This window comes from Vulpes vulpes, chromosome 12 (assembly GCF_048418805.1).
Source record: "Vulpes vulpes isolate BD-2025 chromosome 12, VulVul3, whole genome shotgun sequence".
NCBI lineage: Eukaryota > Metazoa > Chordata > Mammalia > Carnivora > Canidae > Vulpes > Vulpes vulpes.
In genome coordinates this window covers 178,197,721-178,212,474 of record NC_132791.1, presented here as the reverse complement: position 1 = coordinate 178,212,474, position 14,754 = coordinate 178,197,721, and the positions used below count along the sequence as shown (strand labels likewise).

At 41.4% G+C, this 14,754-nt stretch overlaps 1 protein-coding gene across 1 annotated transcript in view; it reads left to right on the top strand.

Moving 5' to 3' along the window:
* HYDIN (HYDIN axonemal central pair apparatus protein) overlaps window positions 1-14,754 on the top strand; it is a 332,032-nt gene that overhangs the window by 278,843 nt on the left and 38,435 nt on the right. The window contains exons 66-74 of the mRNA XM_072731571.1: window positions 129-347; window positions 3,944-4,104; window positions 6,119-6,216; window positions 7,012-7,219; window positions 8,534-8,746; window positions 9,216-9,354; window positions 10,425-10,590; window positions 13,548-13,695; window positions 14,134-14,341. Coding sequence (XP_072587672.1) covers window positions 129-347; window positions 3,944-4,104; window positions 6,119-6,216; window positions 7,012-7,219; window positions 8,534-8,746; window positions 9,216-9,354; window positions 10,425-10,590; window positions 13,548-13,695; window positions 14,134-14,341 — 1,560 coding nt within the window. The remainder of the gene's footprint in view (window positions 1-128; window positions 348-3,943; window positions 4,105-6,118; window positions 6,217-7,011; window positions 7,220-8,533; window positions 8,747-9,215; window positions 9,355-10,424; window positions 10,591-13,547; window positions 13,696-14,133; window positions 14,342-14,754) is intronic.

Sequence of the window (14,754 nt, the reverse complement as noted above, 5' to 3'; positions counted from 1 at the left end):
ATGCAGGTTTGAATGATGTATTTTTGTGAAGACTTTTGGCTCTACCCCTTCTCTAGAATGTCACTATCAGGTATCAAAAGTCCTCAAGCTCGGATTTCCAAAAATACTAATACCAGGCTTTTCCCCAGATTGGCCACCTCCACCCCGGATGTGCCAAGGATATAGCAGTGACCATGAAGTCAGATGTGCCCATCAATCTGAAGAAGATGGGGGTCAAGTGCAAGCTCTCCAGGATCACATTTCAGTTCCCTGCAGACCAGGTCCCTGATTGGGATGACCGCATGCGCACGGTTAAATGGGTGGATGTTCACAGAAACACACCTGGGACTTTTGCTACAAAACGAAAGGTAAGTGAGGACATCAGGCACAAACCTGACGAGGCCTGCCGTATAGTTGAGTGCCTGCTGCTCCCCGCTGCAGTGTCTCATCATTTCCTTCCTTCACAGACAAAACACATACACACACACACACACACACACACACACAAAAACAGACAAAGCAAAACAAAACAAAAAAAAGTTTTCCATTTCACTTGACCTTGATTTCAGAAGTGACAAACTGAACTTGCAAGCATGTCACCTGCCAGCCTCACGACATGCACATCCTGATCCATACAGCTTTAGTTTCAGTCTGGATGCCTCATGAAGCAAGTCCTTCCACCTTCTTCAACATCGTGGTTAGCCTTTTAGTTATCTCTTCTTTCTCTCGGGTGTCCAGAATTAGATCAGTTATAATCTTTGGTTCATGATGGAATCTCATCTGTGGTCCAAGCATGCCCCTCTTTTAATTAGTCCTTGGTTGGTTTCTTTTTAATGGTAGAATAAATAGAGATGAACTCACACTCAACATAAGAAGTAAAACATGGATTAGCTGTGTGCTTCTCAGCCATTTCATCCCCATGCCTCCCTCTTAGAGGTAATCACGATCCTGAATCTTGTTTACTTACTCCCTTGATTTTTGTTTTTTCTTTCTTTTTTAACCTATGCACTCTTTCTTTTTTTTTAATTAATTTTTATTGGTGTTCAATTTACCAACATACAGAGAAACACCCAGTGCTCATCCCGTCAAGTGTCCGCCTCAGTGCCCGTCACCCATTCCCCTCCACCCCCCGCCCTCCTCCCCTTCCACCACCCCTAGTTCATTTCCCAGAGTTAGGAGTCTTTATGTTCTGTTTCCCTTCCTGATATTTCCCAACATTTCTTTTCCCTTCCTTTATATTCCCTTTCACTATTTTTTATATTCCCCAAATGAATGAGAACATACACTGTTTGTCCTTCTCCGATTGACTTACTTCACTCAGCATAATACCCTCCAGTTCCATCCACGTTGAAGCAAATGGTGGGTATTTGTCGTTTCTAATTGCTGAGTAATATTCCATTGTATACATAAACCACATCTTCTTTATCCATTCATCTTTCTTTTTTTTTTTTTAATTTGGGAAAGAGGGAGCATAAGCAAGCAAATGAAAGAGAGAGAGAGAGAGAACACGAGCACCAGCAGAGGGAGATGAAGAAACAGACTCCCTGCTTCAAAGGATCATGGCCTGAGCCAAAGGCAGACGTTTAACCAATTGAGCCACCCAGGCGCCCCTACCTATGCATACTGTTTAGTTGTAGTCTTTAACTTTAGTTTTTTAAAAAAGGTTATAATGCATGTGATCCATATCATTGCATGTGGCTATAGTATACCCATTTCATTGCTATATGAAATTCCACTGTTATTTGTCATTCTCTCTTCTTTTGAAAACTATTTGCGGTTTTTTTTTTTTATCATGCACAGTATTTCTGTGAACATTATTGATCATGTCAAATGGTGTTCATTTGCAAACGTTTATATTCCTGGAAGTGGAATTGCCAAGCCATAGGATATATGAAATTCAGCTTTCCAAAGTAATGCCCAAATGTCCAAAATGGCTATACCAATGTACACTCCTACTGGCAAAGGGATCTTACTGATCCATATTCTCTCCACAACTTGGCATTGCCAGACCTCTTGATTTTTATCATTTAAATGAATGGGAAATGGTCTCTCTGGGGGCTATTTTGCATTTCCCTAACCACTGATAAAGTTGAATATGTCTTCATATGATTATTGGTCATTTCAATTATGATGCTTATCCTTTGTATGAGTTATTTTATTTTTGATAAACTCTACTATTCTTTCCTATTACTTGTCTGCAAATGTATTCACCAAATTTATAGCTTATCTTTTAACTGTCTTTGATATATCTTTTGATGGATAAAAAAATTCTTAATATAGTCACATTTATTAATCTCATCTATATATATTATTATTTGTGTCTTGTTTTTAAAACCCCTCCCTATCAGGGAAGAAAAAATATGCATTTTTTTAAGGTTTAAGAACTTTGCTGTTTCTATTTAAGCCCTTGGCCCACCTGGATTTTAAGTATGATGGTATGAGGCAAGGATCCAATTTCATAGTTTTCCATCTAGATAACTAACCTAGCCAACTCCCTTTTTTGTTTATCCCTTCTGTTTCCTAGTGACCTGCCATGACTCCCTTGTCATCTAAATTTCATATATACCTAGGGTGTTTTTTGTCTCAATATTCTATTTCATTGTCAATTTTTCTATCCCTATGCCAATTTTACCCTACCTTAATTTCTATAGCTTCATAATCAGGGATGCCTGGGTGGCTCAGTTGGTTAAGCATCTGCCTTTGGCTCAGGTCATGATCCCAGGGTCCTGGGATTGAGCCCCACATCAGGCTCCCTGCTTAGCAGGGAGCCTTCTTCTCCCTCTTCCTCTGCCTGCCTCTCCCCCTGCCTGTGCGCTCTCTCTCTCTCTCTCTCTCTCTCTCTCTCTCTCAAATAAATAAAGAAAAAATCTGGAGATCCCTGGGTGGTTGAGGGGATCCCTGGGTGACTCAGCGGTTCGGCACCTGCCTTCAGCCCAGGGCGTGATCCTGGAGTCCAGGGATCGAGTCCCACATTGGGTGGGACTGCTTTTCCTGCACGGAGCCTGCTTTTCCCTCTGCCTGTGTCTCTGCCTCTCTCTCTCTCTCTCTCTCTCTCTCTCTCTCTCGGTCTGTGTCTCTCATGAATAAATAAATAAAATCTTTTTTAAAAATCTTTTTTAAAAAAGCTTCATAATCAGCCACGATATCTGAAGCACGTCTCTTTTCCATACTGTTTTATTCTGAAGTGCTTTAGTTATTCTTAGTCCTTTATTTTTCTAATTTTGGAACCCACTAACCAAGTACTATGGAAACCCTAATGGAAGCTTGATTGGAATTGGATTGCATCTATAAGTGAGTTTAAGAAGAATTAACAATTTTATAATATTAATTTATCTATTAACAAATTTTAGTTCTTTATTTAGGTCTTCTTTGATTTTTTTACTACTATTCAGTTTCTTTAATAGTATTATAACTCTTCAGGCTTTTTATTTGTTCTTGAGTTAATTTTATTAAATTATTTTCCTAGAAATTTGCCCTTGGACTAAGTTTTCATATGTATTTTCATAAAATTATTTATAATATTTTCTTATCCTCTGTTTGAATCTGTAGGATTGGTGGTAATGTCCTCCTTTTTATTTTTGATATTGGTTATTTGTATTTACTCTTTTTTTTTTCTTGACCAATCTCATCGAAGACTTTTTAAGTCATTCCAAATAAGTAGCTTTTAGCTTTGTTGATCCTCTCTGTTTTTTATTTATTTTCTGTTTCATGAATGCCTATCCCTATCTTTATGATTTCCTTTCTTCTACCTTCTTCTGAGTCCATCTAACCAAAAAACTCTTATCTCTGCAATCCTACTGCTCTCAGTAATTTGTTGTTAGGTTTGCTTTAATCATTTACTCTAGAACTTGAGTTTATGCATTAGTGCTCATTTGCACAGGTGAAATATTATACTGTGTCTCCCCCCAAACCCCCATCCCAGCCCTTTATTCCTGTCAGTCAGCTGACTCTACCTTTGTTACAGGTGATAGAGACAGACCCTGAGCCTGCCCACTCCATAGTAGAAGAGAACTATCGAGAACTGCATCTTCAGATTAGTGCCAATGTGAATTTTGCTTCCTATCGATGCCATACAAGCAACGTGCACTTTAAAGAAACGCTGGTTTACCAGACCCGAGTGTTTGAGTGAGTCTTCAAAAGCCCCCCACCATCACAGAGAAGCTCTTCCATTTCATCATTTGTCCATTCCTTCACCACACATTTATTCAGTGTCTATGATAGCACATGCCAGGCATCATCAGAGCCATGTGGCATGCACCAGAGTAACTCTGTGGATGCAGGGAAATATTCAGGCCCACAAAGCTGTTGAAGCTCACACCCAAAATCAAAATATAGGTCAGGAAACACAGTCCACCAGGAGGGCAGCAGCTGGCCATCAGCCTCAGTGGGGACTGTCCCTACAGCAGTCCACACTACTCCCCAGGAACTGTTCTTTTCTCCCTGATCCAGGTGACAGCTCGGACAATATCCACACAAAAGGCAATGGGTCCATCTTAGCTTAGAAGCTCCACAACCTACAAAAGGCAATAATCCTCATAAGCATCCTACAGCTTCCAAGATGCTTATAGGGGACATGCCCAGTTTTGAGTCGTTATTCTCAGAGAACCCCAAGCTATGGCTTCCCTCCAGGGAATCATAATTCCTCCAGACTAGATGCGATTTACCAATCAGGGGTCATTTTCACTATAAACAACATTCCCTGATAATACAGTGGTGCCCCAACTGAATGTTAGAGGATAAGAGGTACCCAGGTGAAGAAGTGAAAAAAAGACTTCTAGGCAGAGAGAGCAATATATACAAAGACAGTGAAAGACTATTCTTTGAGAATTACAAGCACAAAAATGTAAACCACTGACATTTCAACTTTATGAGAATTCGTAATTAACTTGTTCAACTCATTTTGCCTTTGTTACACTTTAAGTGTTCTCTCAAATTATTATAGAACCAAAAGAGATGAGGCAGGAAGTGAGACCTTCCTTCTGTTGATACCTTTTTCACCTAAAGCAGGGTTTGTCAAACTGTGGCCCACACACCAAATCCAGCCAGCTGCCTATGTTGTACATGAAGTTTCTTTTAGCCCACAGCCATGTCTATCTGCTTATGTGTGGTCTGTGGCTGCTTTTACACTAAAACAGCAGAGTGAGTAGTTGCTACAAAGACCCATGGTACACAGAGCCAAAAAAAAGTGCTCTCTTGCCCTTTGCAAAAAACGTTTGTCAACCCCAATCTAAACCCAGAACTTCTTTATCAAAAGTATTCTGTACCACCAAGATTGCTCCACTTTATAAAAATTTTCTCTAAGATAATGGCCAGTACTCATAGTTTTACACAATAAATGCAAGCCCTTGAAGTCAAAGCACTTGACTTTGGGCATACCTACATGGTCTACCTGGATTAGATCATGGAAGCCTAATCCTTACACCCTACCTTAGACCTACAGCCCCCAAACCCTCAATTCCTGCTCTTCCCTAAAACTAGGAAGAGCACTTGTGTTTCTTTCTCTCACACAATCATTTTTCTGGTGCCAAGGCCTCATCCTTCTCCTGTGATTGTGATCAAGTTCAAAAGCGATTCTAGAAAAAGCTTCTATTTTCTGTTCTTATCTTAGATGCAGAGAAACTTAAAGTGAGAAAGGCTCCACTAATTCAGAATTTGAGACAAATCTCAGCCAGTGAATTAATCTCAGGCAGAGGTCAAACAGCCTCTGACCACAGGGACATGGTTTCCAGTGAGACATGAATCAGGAAGGGAGGGACTGTGGCATTTGCACCTAAGGAAGGTACCATTGTCAGAAACATATTTTGATTCCTCTCTCATGGAATTTTTTCAGGATTACAGCGATGCATGCTGAGAGCTCACTGCATAGGGTGCTGGTTGTGTGCCAGATGATTTTAAGTGCTAAACATTTGGATTTTTTACTTTTAATAGCCATGTATATATCTTAACGTGCTTTAGAAGAAAATATAGCATAGCAAATGCATGGCGTCAGATAAAATGCTTAAAAGCTGCCTTTTGAAAAAAATGTTTAAGAAACACAGTGATTACTTAAAAAGTTAAATAACAGTTTAGATGATGTGCAGACAGAAAAAAAAATCATCGACAGCACATTTCTCAAATCCATTCTCTGATCTATCTGCAGGCTTGAGCTGATTAACTCAGGAAATGTGCAGCTGGAATTCAACTGGGTCTCAGAGGATACTGCAAAAGCTGTCAGTTTTGCAAAGCCAGATAACCAAGGTAAATATGATGGCAGGCAAAACCCAGGGCTTGAACTAAGTTCCCAGTTAGTAGAAGAGCCTTGTTCATGGAGCAATGAACACTTCTCCAATGGCCCCCTCAGTAGCCAACAAGAAGCAGAGCAAATGTCTCATGGTGTCTACAGAGCCAAACATGCCTAAGAAACTCAATACCTGACCTCAGTCCTCCTGGAGTGGAGAACTTGGACCCTGGCCATCCACTAGGCCAGCATGGTCACAGACCCTGGGAATCTTGTCTTTTTAGGCCTTATTCTTGTGGGAGATTACAGGCCCTTGCAGAAACTGATGAAAGCTATGAGGGGTCTCCCTAAAAATATATACACCCAGACCCAAGTTGATACATATAAAGCACTTGAAAAAGGCCTCAGTACTTAGTAGACAAATAACCCATTACTCTTGTTGCAGTTTTGGAGATTCCCAGACCTTTTAAATGGGCCCTTATCCATAGGCTGCTAGTTTGTGAATCCCTACTTTAAAACAAGGATTCTCCAAAAATTATGTTCACAGTCCATTTTTCTTGAGGCAGAAGACCCAGAGACATCTCCTCGACCCACCTCCTCAAGCCAAAAGGAAACAACTTTGAAAACTTGATAGAATTAATAGAATTATTTTCATGAGTCTCCTACAGGAGATATGAGCCAATCTCTTACCCCTTGTGCCCAAAGTTAAGTGTACCTGCTAGAAGAGGTGAGCCCTTAGACCCCACAGAGGGTCCCTAAGGACTTGCGCTCCCACTGCAAATGCAGAATATCACTGGCTGTCTGTTTGCCCCTAGGTTCCTCTCAAAAAGACCAACTTAGCCAGGGCACGCTGCACACGGTCAGCACTCTGGACAGTGCCACAGACCACTGGAATGATGTTTCCCTGCCACCCTTCTCTGTGGACCCTTCCTCAGGCATTGTGCCAGCAGGGAAGACTCAGAAGCTCAAAGTGAAATTTTCCCCACTGGAGACTGGAGACTTCGAGAGCAATCTTTTCTGCCAGTAAGGAGACTTGGTCCCCAGAACAAAGTTCCACATCTCCTATCCTCTCTTCCACCCCACCACTACCACCACCATTCTTTTGAGCCTTGGGGCCCCTCTACAGCCCCCAAATTGCCAGTTCCCTTTGGGAAGATTCTTTTTTAATATTTTATTTATTTATTCATGAGAAACACAGAGAGAGGGGCAGAGACATAGGCAGAGGCTCCCCTGCAGGGGGCCTCATGCAGGACAATTCCAGGATCATGACCTGAGCCAAAGGCAGATGTTCAACCACTGAACCACCCAGGTGCCCCCCTTTGGGGAGATTCTCTGTATCTTCCAGAATTTGGAAGATACAGAGAATTGGGTCTTTTGTGTTACTCACCAACTCTCTAGACTCTTCCCCCTCCTCCTTCCCCCTTCCCAGCCACAAACAGGATTCCACTGAACAACAGAATGGCTGACAGACAGATGGGTTCCAGGCCTTGGGCATGTATGAACTTAGGAAAACTTTCTAGTACCCCTTCTGAGACTTGATTTCCTCATGTAGAAAGCAAATAACAACACCTACCTTGTACGGTCATCATGAACATTAAATGAGTTAATTCAAGTGAAGACTTAGAACAGTACCTGGCACACAATAAGCACAGTAAACACACATGGCAGGAATGGAGGTAGTGGGGCTGATTTATAGATGAGGAATAGAGGGGGCTCAGACCCAATTCAGGAAAAGTCAATCCAATAACTCCTAGCAATGAAAGCCCCTGATGTGCTAACCACTCCCAGGAAAGCTCTGTGCAGAACACCCACTTGACAAAGGAATTGTGTGAACCATGGCATGGGGGTAGTGAGATGTATATGAGACATAAGAGCCTCATGGAGCCCCCACAATCTGGGCCACCTAAACTTGGTGCTCACATCCACCTTACCTTCTCCAAGGATCTCACGATACTCTTTTAGGATTTCGCTGTCAATTTTCATACTTCACTAGATGCCTATAAGAGCGCCCAGGAGGTAAGCTTATTTTATAGCATGGAGATTTTGTCACCAGCTAGAGGAAATAACTTGGGGCCACTCTTATTTACAGAAAAGGAGCCAGAATTCAGCCTTCTCCTACTCAGCCCATTCATGTATTCATCCACTCAACAGTTAATGAATGAACACCAACCATGTATCTAGCACACACTGTTCAAGGACTGAGATTATGTTGTTGACCAGGACAGACCCAGTCTCTACTTTCATGGAGCTCACACTCTGGTGATATAACTCATTTCCATCCAACTAAGAAAGCAACAATTGATTCAAAAATAAGTAATAATAACCTTATCTTCTCAGGATTCCCAACCTGCCACCTGGAGAGCAAGGCCCAGTCCTATTAGTAAAAGGGCGGAGCTTCTTGCCCCTCTGCCATTTTGACCTGAAACACTCTGACTACATCAGTGGTCATCGGCGTAATCCAGATCTCCGAGGGCCTAGTGGTGCGGCTCTGGACTCAAACACCCGGGTGATTGAGTTCACCAGTGTGGGCATAGGAGGGAAGAGTCTCCGGTGAGTTGTCTAGGTTTACATCAGTTGATTTCAAATGAATCCTTCTAAAGAACATAGAGGAAGAATTCAGGGAAGTGAGTGAGGCTAATTCCTAGAAGCAAGCTTGAACTACTGGGGTTGGACTTTAGAGAACTAAATCCTCCATAAGGAAGCTGGATTTATCTCCTTGGTTTCAATACAGGGGAGATTTTAGAATACATAAAAATAGAATCCCTGACCACCATCTTAGCCACAGAGGATCACTGGGACAAAAGTGCCCTAGGCATCATTATTACTCCAGAGTCCAGAACTCTAGTCATAGTCTGGACCCCCAAATGAGATGCAGTTTTCATTTCCAAGGTAATGAAGTACCCAGACAAGTTCTGATTCCCAGATAGGGAAACTGTGCTAGGGAAGGTCCTAAGAAAGTTTCTCTTATTTCTCAGCCCACATTTCACTCTCTGTAATAAATTATTTCCCCCTCTGCCAGGACTTTCACAATCCTGAACCCCACTAATAGCACCTACTCCTTCTGCTGGACCTCTGAAGAAACTGAAAGTCTCCAGAACCCTCCAGCCTTCACATGCCTTACAGAGAAGGGCCTCATCCACCCTGAAAAGAAAGCTGAGGTGTGTGTATGAATGAAGACCACCCAACAGAGGACTTTAATCATTCTCTCTCTTTCTCTCTCTCTCTCTTTCTCTGCATAGCAAGTGTGCTGTAGACCACAGGTAGAGTGAGGGGGACAGCCCAAGGGCACATCAATTAATACGTATTTCTTGAGTGGCATAGACATTAGGCAGTCCTTATGAACATGACACAGCTGTGCTCTCTTGGTTGGTCATGGAGAGAGGGAGAGCTCTAGTATTTGCTGTTTTAAAAACTGAAATTATTAAAGCAGGGAAGGAGAGCTGGACACTAATGCCTGGGGACTCAAGGACTCATGGAGTAACATGAAGACTTATTTTTTTCCCAAGGATTGACAGCAGTAAAAGGATACAGATGTATCCTTTTTACTCAGTCAGGCCAAAGGGCAAAAGAGAGAAGTGAGTCATGTCCCACAGTTTAGTCCTCATGTTTACCTAGGGGTCTGGGGTATGGGTCAGACTTAAAGAAACATGAATTCATTGGCCAAAATAGATCTATGGTCTTTGTATCCTGTAAGTTATGCAGAGAATGTCAGAGGCAGAAACAAATCCACGAAACAGAAATTATGATTTCACATGCCTTGAGGGAGATCACACAAATAAATGCATGGAGCAGGCCAAGGGTACAATGATAGGGAATGCTGAGCACAGCACTGGCTGGCTGCAGTGCTTCTCTGCCAGATGATCACCACACAGACAAGTAGGCCTGGTGTTGCTAATTTTCCCAAACTTTTTGGGAAAAGCCAAAATTCCATATTTTTATCAGACTCTCTCTATTTTTCACATGCCAAACAAAGACATGGTGTGAAATACGGCAGCCCAGCCATCAGAGGCTATGGGTAGGGTAGAGGCCCTCAGAAGGACCTGTGAGCAGGGCAAACAGATATTGATATTGCTGGAACAGCCACACTTATAGCCTTCACAGAGATGGTAGAAAGGTAGGGGTGATCTGGTGATATCAGCCAGTGTAACTCCAGCACTAGTCAGCTTCCAGGGGCATGTGGAGCAAACTTAAATGCTTTTTACCACTCTGTTCCAAATTGTCTCCTTAGATTGTCTTCCAGTTCACACCTTTCCATCTGGACATCACAGAAGCATTCTGGGCTTTCTTAATCTCTGAACACAACATCACCATCCCTTTCCTACTGGTAGGCAAAGCCACCGATCCTCTCATCAATCTAGACAAGTCACACATCAATTTCAGTTGTCTCCTTATTGGTAAGGCTGTCCCATTGGTTTATGTTTGAGTTGGTGTGACCTGTGAGGGAGGGGAGTGGGACTGACCCAGCAATGAACTCCAGGAACAGACTTGGGTGGGAAACTTTTCTGGTGCCTTCCAGAAGCATGTCAGAGGTGCTCTATCACTGTTCACAAAGCCACAAAGTATTTATCTCTCAATCTAATTTCCATCAGGTATCTTCTAAACCCACACACTATAACCTAAGAAAGTTTAGGAGCCTTGCTACAGATCCTACTCATAAGATTCCTTGAAGTTCTGGACTATGTTCATTTCTAGAGCCTCACGTTATCCCCATCTTACTTGTATGTGCCTCCAGAATATGGGCTGTATTTGCCTCTCAGTCTGTGCCACAGGGGGTCAGATTTTCCTGCCATCCTTTTAGGCACTTATTCAGCTCAACAAATATTACCAAGCCCTTGTATGACCCAGGCACTCTTCTGTGACCTAGAAATGCTGTGAATAAAGCCAAAGTCCCCACCCTCATGGTGCTTACATTCTATTAATAGAAAGCAGACTATGAAAAAAGAAAATATATAGCATGTCAGATGTTAATAAGTAGTCTAGAGAAGAATAGAGCAGGGTAGGGGGAATAAAGGATGCTAGTATGCAGTGGGAAAGTGACATTTGATCAGAGACCTAAAGGAAATAAAGGAGGTGATTGCCAAATCCCTTATCATATGGATGTGGGGAGTGTGTGTATGTGTGTGTGTGTGTGTGTGTGTGTGTGTGTGTGTGTGTAAAATATAACTAAAGCCAGAGGATGTTTTAGTAACTCATTAGATTTTTATATTTAGAAAAGTAATATTCTTTATAATCAGACAATCAATCTGTATAAAATTTTAATCTCTTTCCATCCATCCTTTCCATCAAGGAAACAAAATGTTGACAGTTTGTTATGTAATATTTCCATACATTTCTTATACTGATACATATAAGTAGGTGGGAAGAGATTATAGTGTTTCAGAAGTTTCTGAACAAATAAATGGGCAGTATAGTATAAGAATAATAACAGCGCTCTTGTATAGAAAACAAACAGATGGTTACCAGAGGAAGAGGGGGTTGGAGAGATGGTGATAAAACAGGTGATGAGAATTAAGGAATGCACTTGTAATGATGTGCACCAGGTGATGTATCAAAGTGTTGAATCACCATACTGTACACCTGAAACTAATATAACACTGTATGTTAACTAACTGGAATTAAAATTAAATAACTAAAAACAGCAAAAGTGAGACAAACAGAATTTAATCTGGGAATGCAAGGGTGGTGCATTTCAATATAATGATTATATCAACAGATTAAAGAACAACCATGTGATCATATACTAAAAATCATTGCTAAAATTAAGCAGAAATTCTCAACAAAAAATTCTAATAGTAAGATAGGAATAGAGGGAAAAACTTAAAGAAGACGAACCAGGAGTACCTGGGTGGTTCCATCAGTTAAGCATCCAACTCTTGATTTCCACTGATGTCATGATCTCAGGGTCATGAGATCAAGCCCAAGTCAGGCTTTGTGCTGAGTGTGGAGCTTGCTTGGGATTCTTCTCTCCCTCTGCCCCACTCCTCCTCACACATATGCTCAGGAGCTAGCTCTCTCTCTCTCTCTCTCTCTCTCTCTTAAAAAAAAAGACTAACCAAAAACAAAAGGCAAATATTATCCTATAAATAAGCCACTAAACCTTTTTCACTTCAGTTAAAATCAAGAATTAGGCAAGGATGCTCATTATCACCATTATTATTGAATACTTTCTTAATAATTTTAGCAGATACAATAAAACAAGAAAATTCAATAACTGGCATAAACATTAGGGAACAAGAAACAAAACTGTCTTATTTGCTGTTGCTGGTGACTTCATACACAGAAAACCTCAAGAGGCTCTAGAGAAAAGCAAAACAAACCACTAGAATCAATAGGATAATTTATTAAGTGGCTGGATGCAAGACAATTATGTAAAAATCAATAGTTTCTCTTTCTTTTAGTGATAAGCACCTAGAAACAGAAACAAAAAAAATCCATTCAATATTGATAAAACCTATATAATATCGAACGATAAATTTAACAAGAAAAGCGTAGGACCTATATGAAGAAAACTATGGAATCTTATTAAAATGCCCCCAAACAAGATGTGAACATTTACTAGTTCTCTCAAAATTAAATGCAAATTTAATCAAGTTTCAATCAGAATCCCAACCGGTGTTGCCAGATAAAATACAGGATACATAGTCAAATTTGAATTTCAGATAACAATGAGTAATTTTTTAGTATAAGTATGTCAATATAAGTATGTCCCATGCAATGGTTGGGACATACTTATACTAAAATAATATCCTCTAAATCTGGCAACCTTAATCCCAAAAGGATTAGGGGTGGAGGGAAAATTGGATAAAATGATTCTAAAGTATATGCAAAAAAAAAAAATGCTCTACAGTAATCAAGGAAAGTAAGAAAAAGCAAAATCATGACAGAAGCTGTATTAGGGCCCTGTCAGGACACTCATGACATACCCAAGCTCTGATTCAAAAGAGTTTAATGCACACTATTTACAAAGATATGGGCAGAGTTAAGGGGCCTACTGGGGAGAGCGAAACCCTCACTAACAAAAGCAGGAAAGGCATTGGGTCCGAGGAAACAGGGAGAGAAAATATAGTCATCAGAGTCACCTAGGATGCCATGAGCAAGACAGAGGACCCACGTAGCAGGAGCGGGCAACCGATGGAATAAAGTTCTAGAAGTAAGAGGTAGAATCTCCCCCAAGGGAAGAGGGTCACTTATAGAGGAGAATCAAAGAAGAGAGGTAGTCAAGAACTGAAGAGCTTGGGAGGAGAGAGAAAAGAAGTTGAAGAATTTGTTCTAAGAGGAGCAATGTCTCCTGAGATACTTTGGGAGCAGGCATGAGGCTTTCTTCCACTGAGGGCTGGTGTTTCCGCCTTAGGCAGAGAAGCCAGGGAGACCGTTCAGATCATCAACAAGGAGGAGCAGGGGTTCCATTTTGCATTCCAGGACAACTCCCGATATTCTGAAGGTTTCAACAATAGCCTGGTGATATGTCCCATGGAAGGCTGGATCCCACCACTGTCCAGGTACAGCAAAAGTCTCCCATGACTGTACCCTCCCAATATAGCAGGGGTTCTAAGCCTGCTAGTCAGGAGAATCTTTTTCCCTCAGAGTGCTCTACATCATGTCTCTTCCAACTCTAAAATTTAGATGAACAGTCCCATCTCTGTCTACTTATTTCCCATTGTTCATTTTCCTGATAAATTGTAGAGCACTGAGAACTCTCAGCTTCTCTTCTCAATATTTTCTCTCATTTCTATATTTTTTTCCTTGCCATCTACTGTATTTGTGAATTCATAAAGCAATGTCCCGCCATGTCTGGCAAATCTTCAAAACTCATCGTAAGTTGGAACGATGATGCCTTTTCCTCATAATGGGTATGCTAATCCATCGGGCTCATATTCTTCAGCAGGTTATAGCAGGTTGGCCTTGTCAGCTAATCTGCTGTCTTCTTCCCCGACCAGATTCCCAATTGATATTTTCTTCACACCAAAGCAAGAAGGAGATGTGAACTTTAATTTGATCTGCAATGTGAAAAAGAAAGCGCAGCCTCTGACCTTAAATGTCAAGGCTGAGGGATACACAATGAATGCAGAGGTCAAGTGCAAGGACAGAACTGGCTTAATCACTCTCCTGAGTCCCAAAGAGACTAACATTATCAACTTCTATGAGGTAAGAGTGTGAGAGAGCCTTGATTCATTCTTTCACCCCCTTCTCTCTCTCTCTCTCTCTCTCTCTCTCGATTCATTCTCTCACCCCCTTCTCTCTCTCTCTCTCTCTCTCTCTCTCTCTCCCTCTCTCTCTCTCTCTTCACACTGGCTTGAAAAAGCTGTACAAGTGAGTGTTACTGAATCTGTTTCAAATTCCAGGGAGCCTAGGAGAACAGAAACATGCCAGAAGCTTCTCCATCCTCAGAATCCATATAGTTTAATGTGAAAACTTATTTTTCAGGGGGTGGATAGATGGTAGGGAAGGTAAGAACACTTGTGTTAAACATAGAGGAAGGATGTTTGGCTACCAAGGGAGGTCTAAGAATTAAATTGCCATCTCACTCTTCAGGTACGAGGGTCCCCCAGCACTTAGTA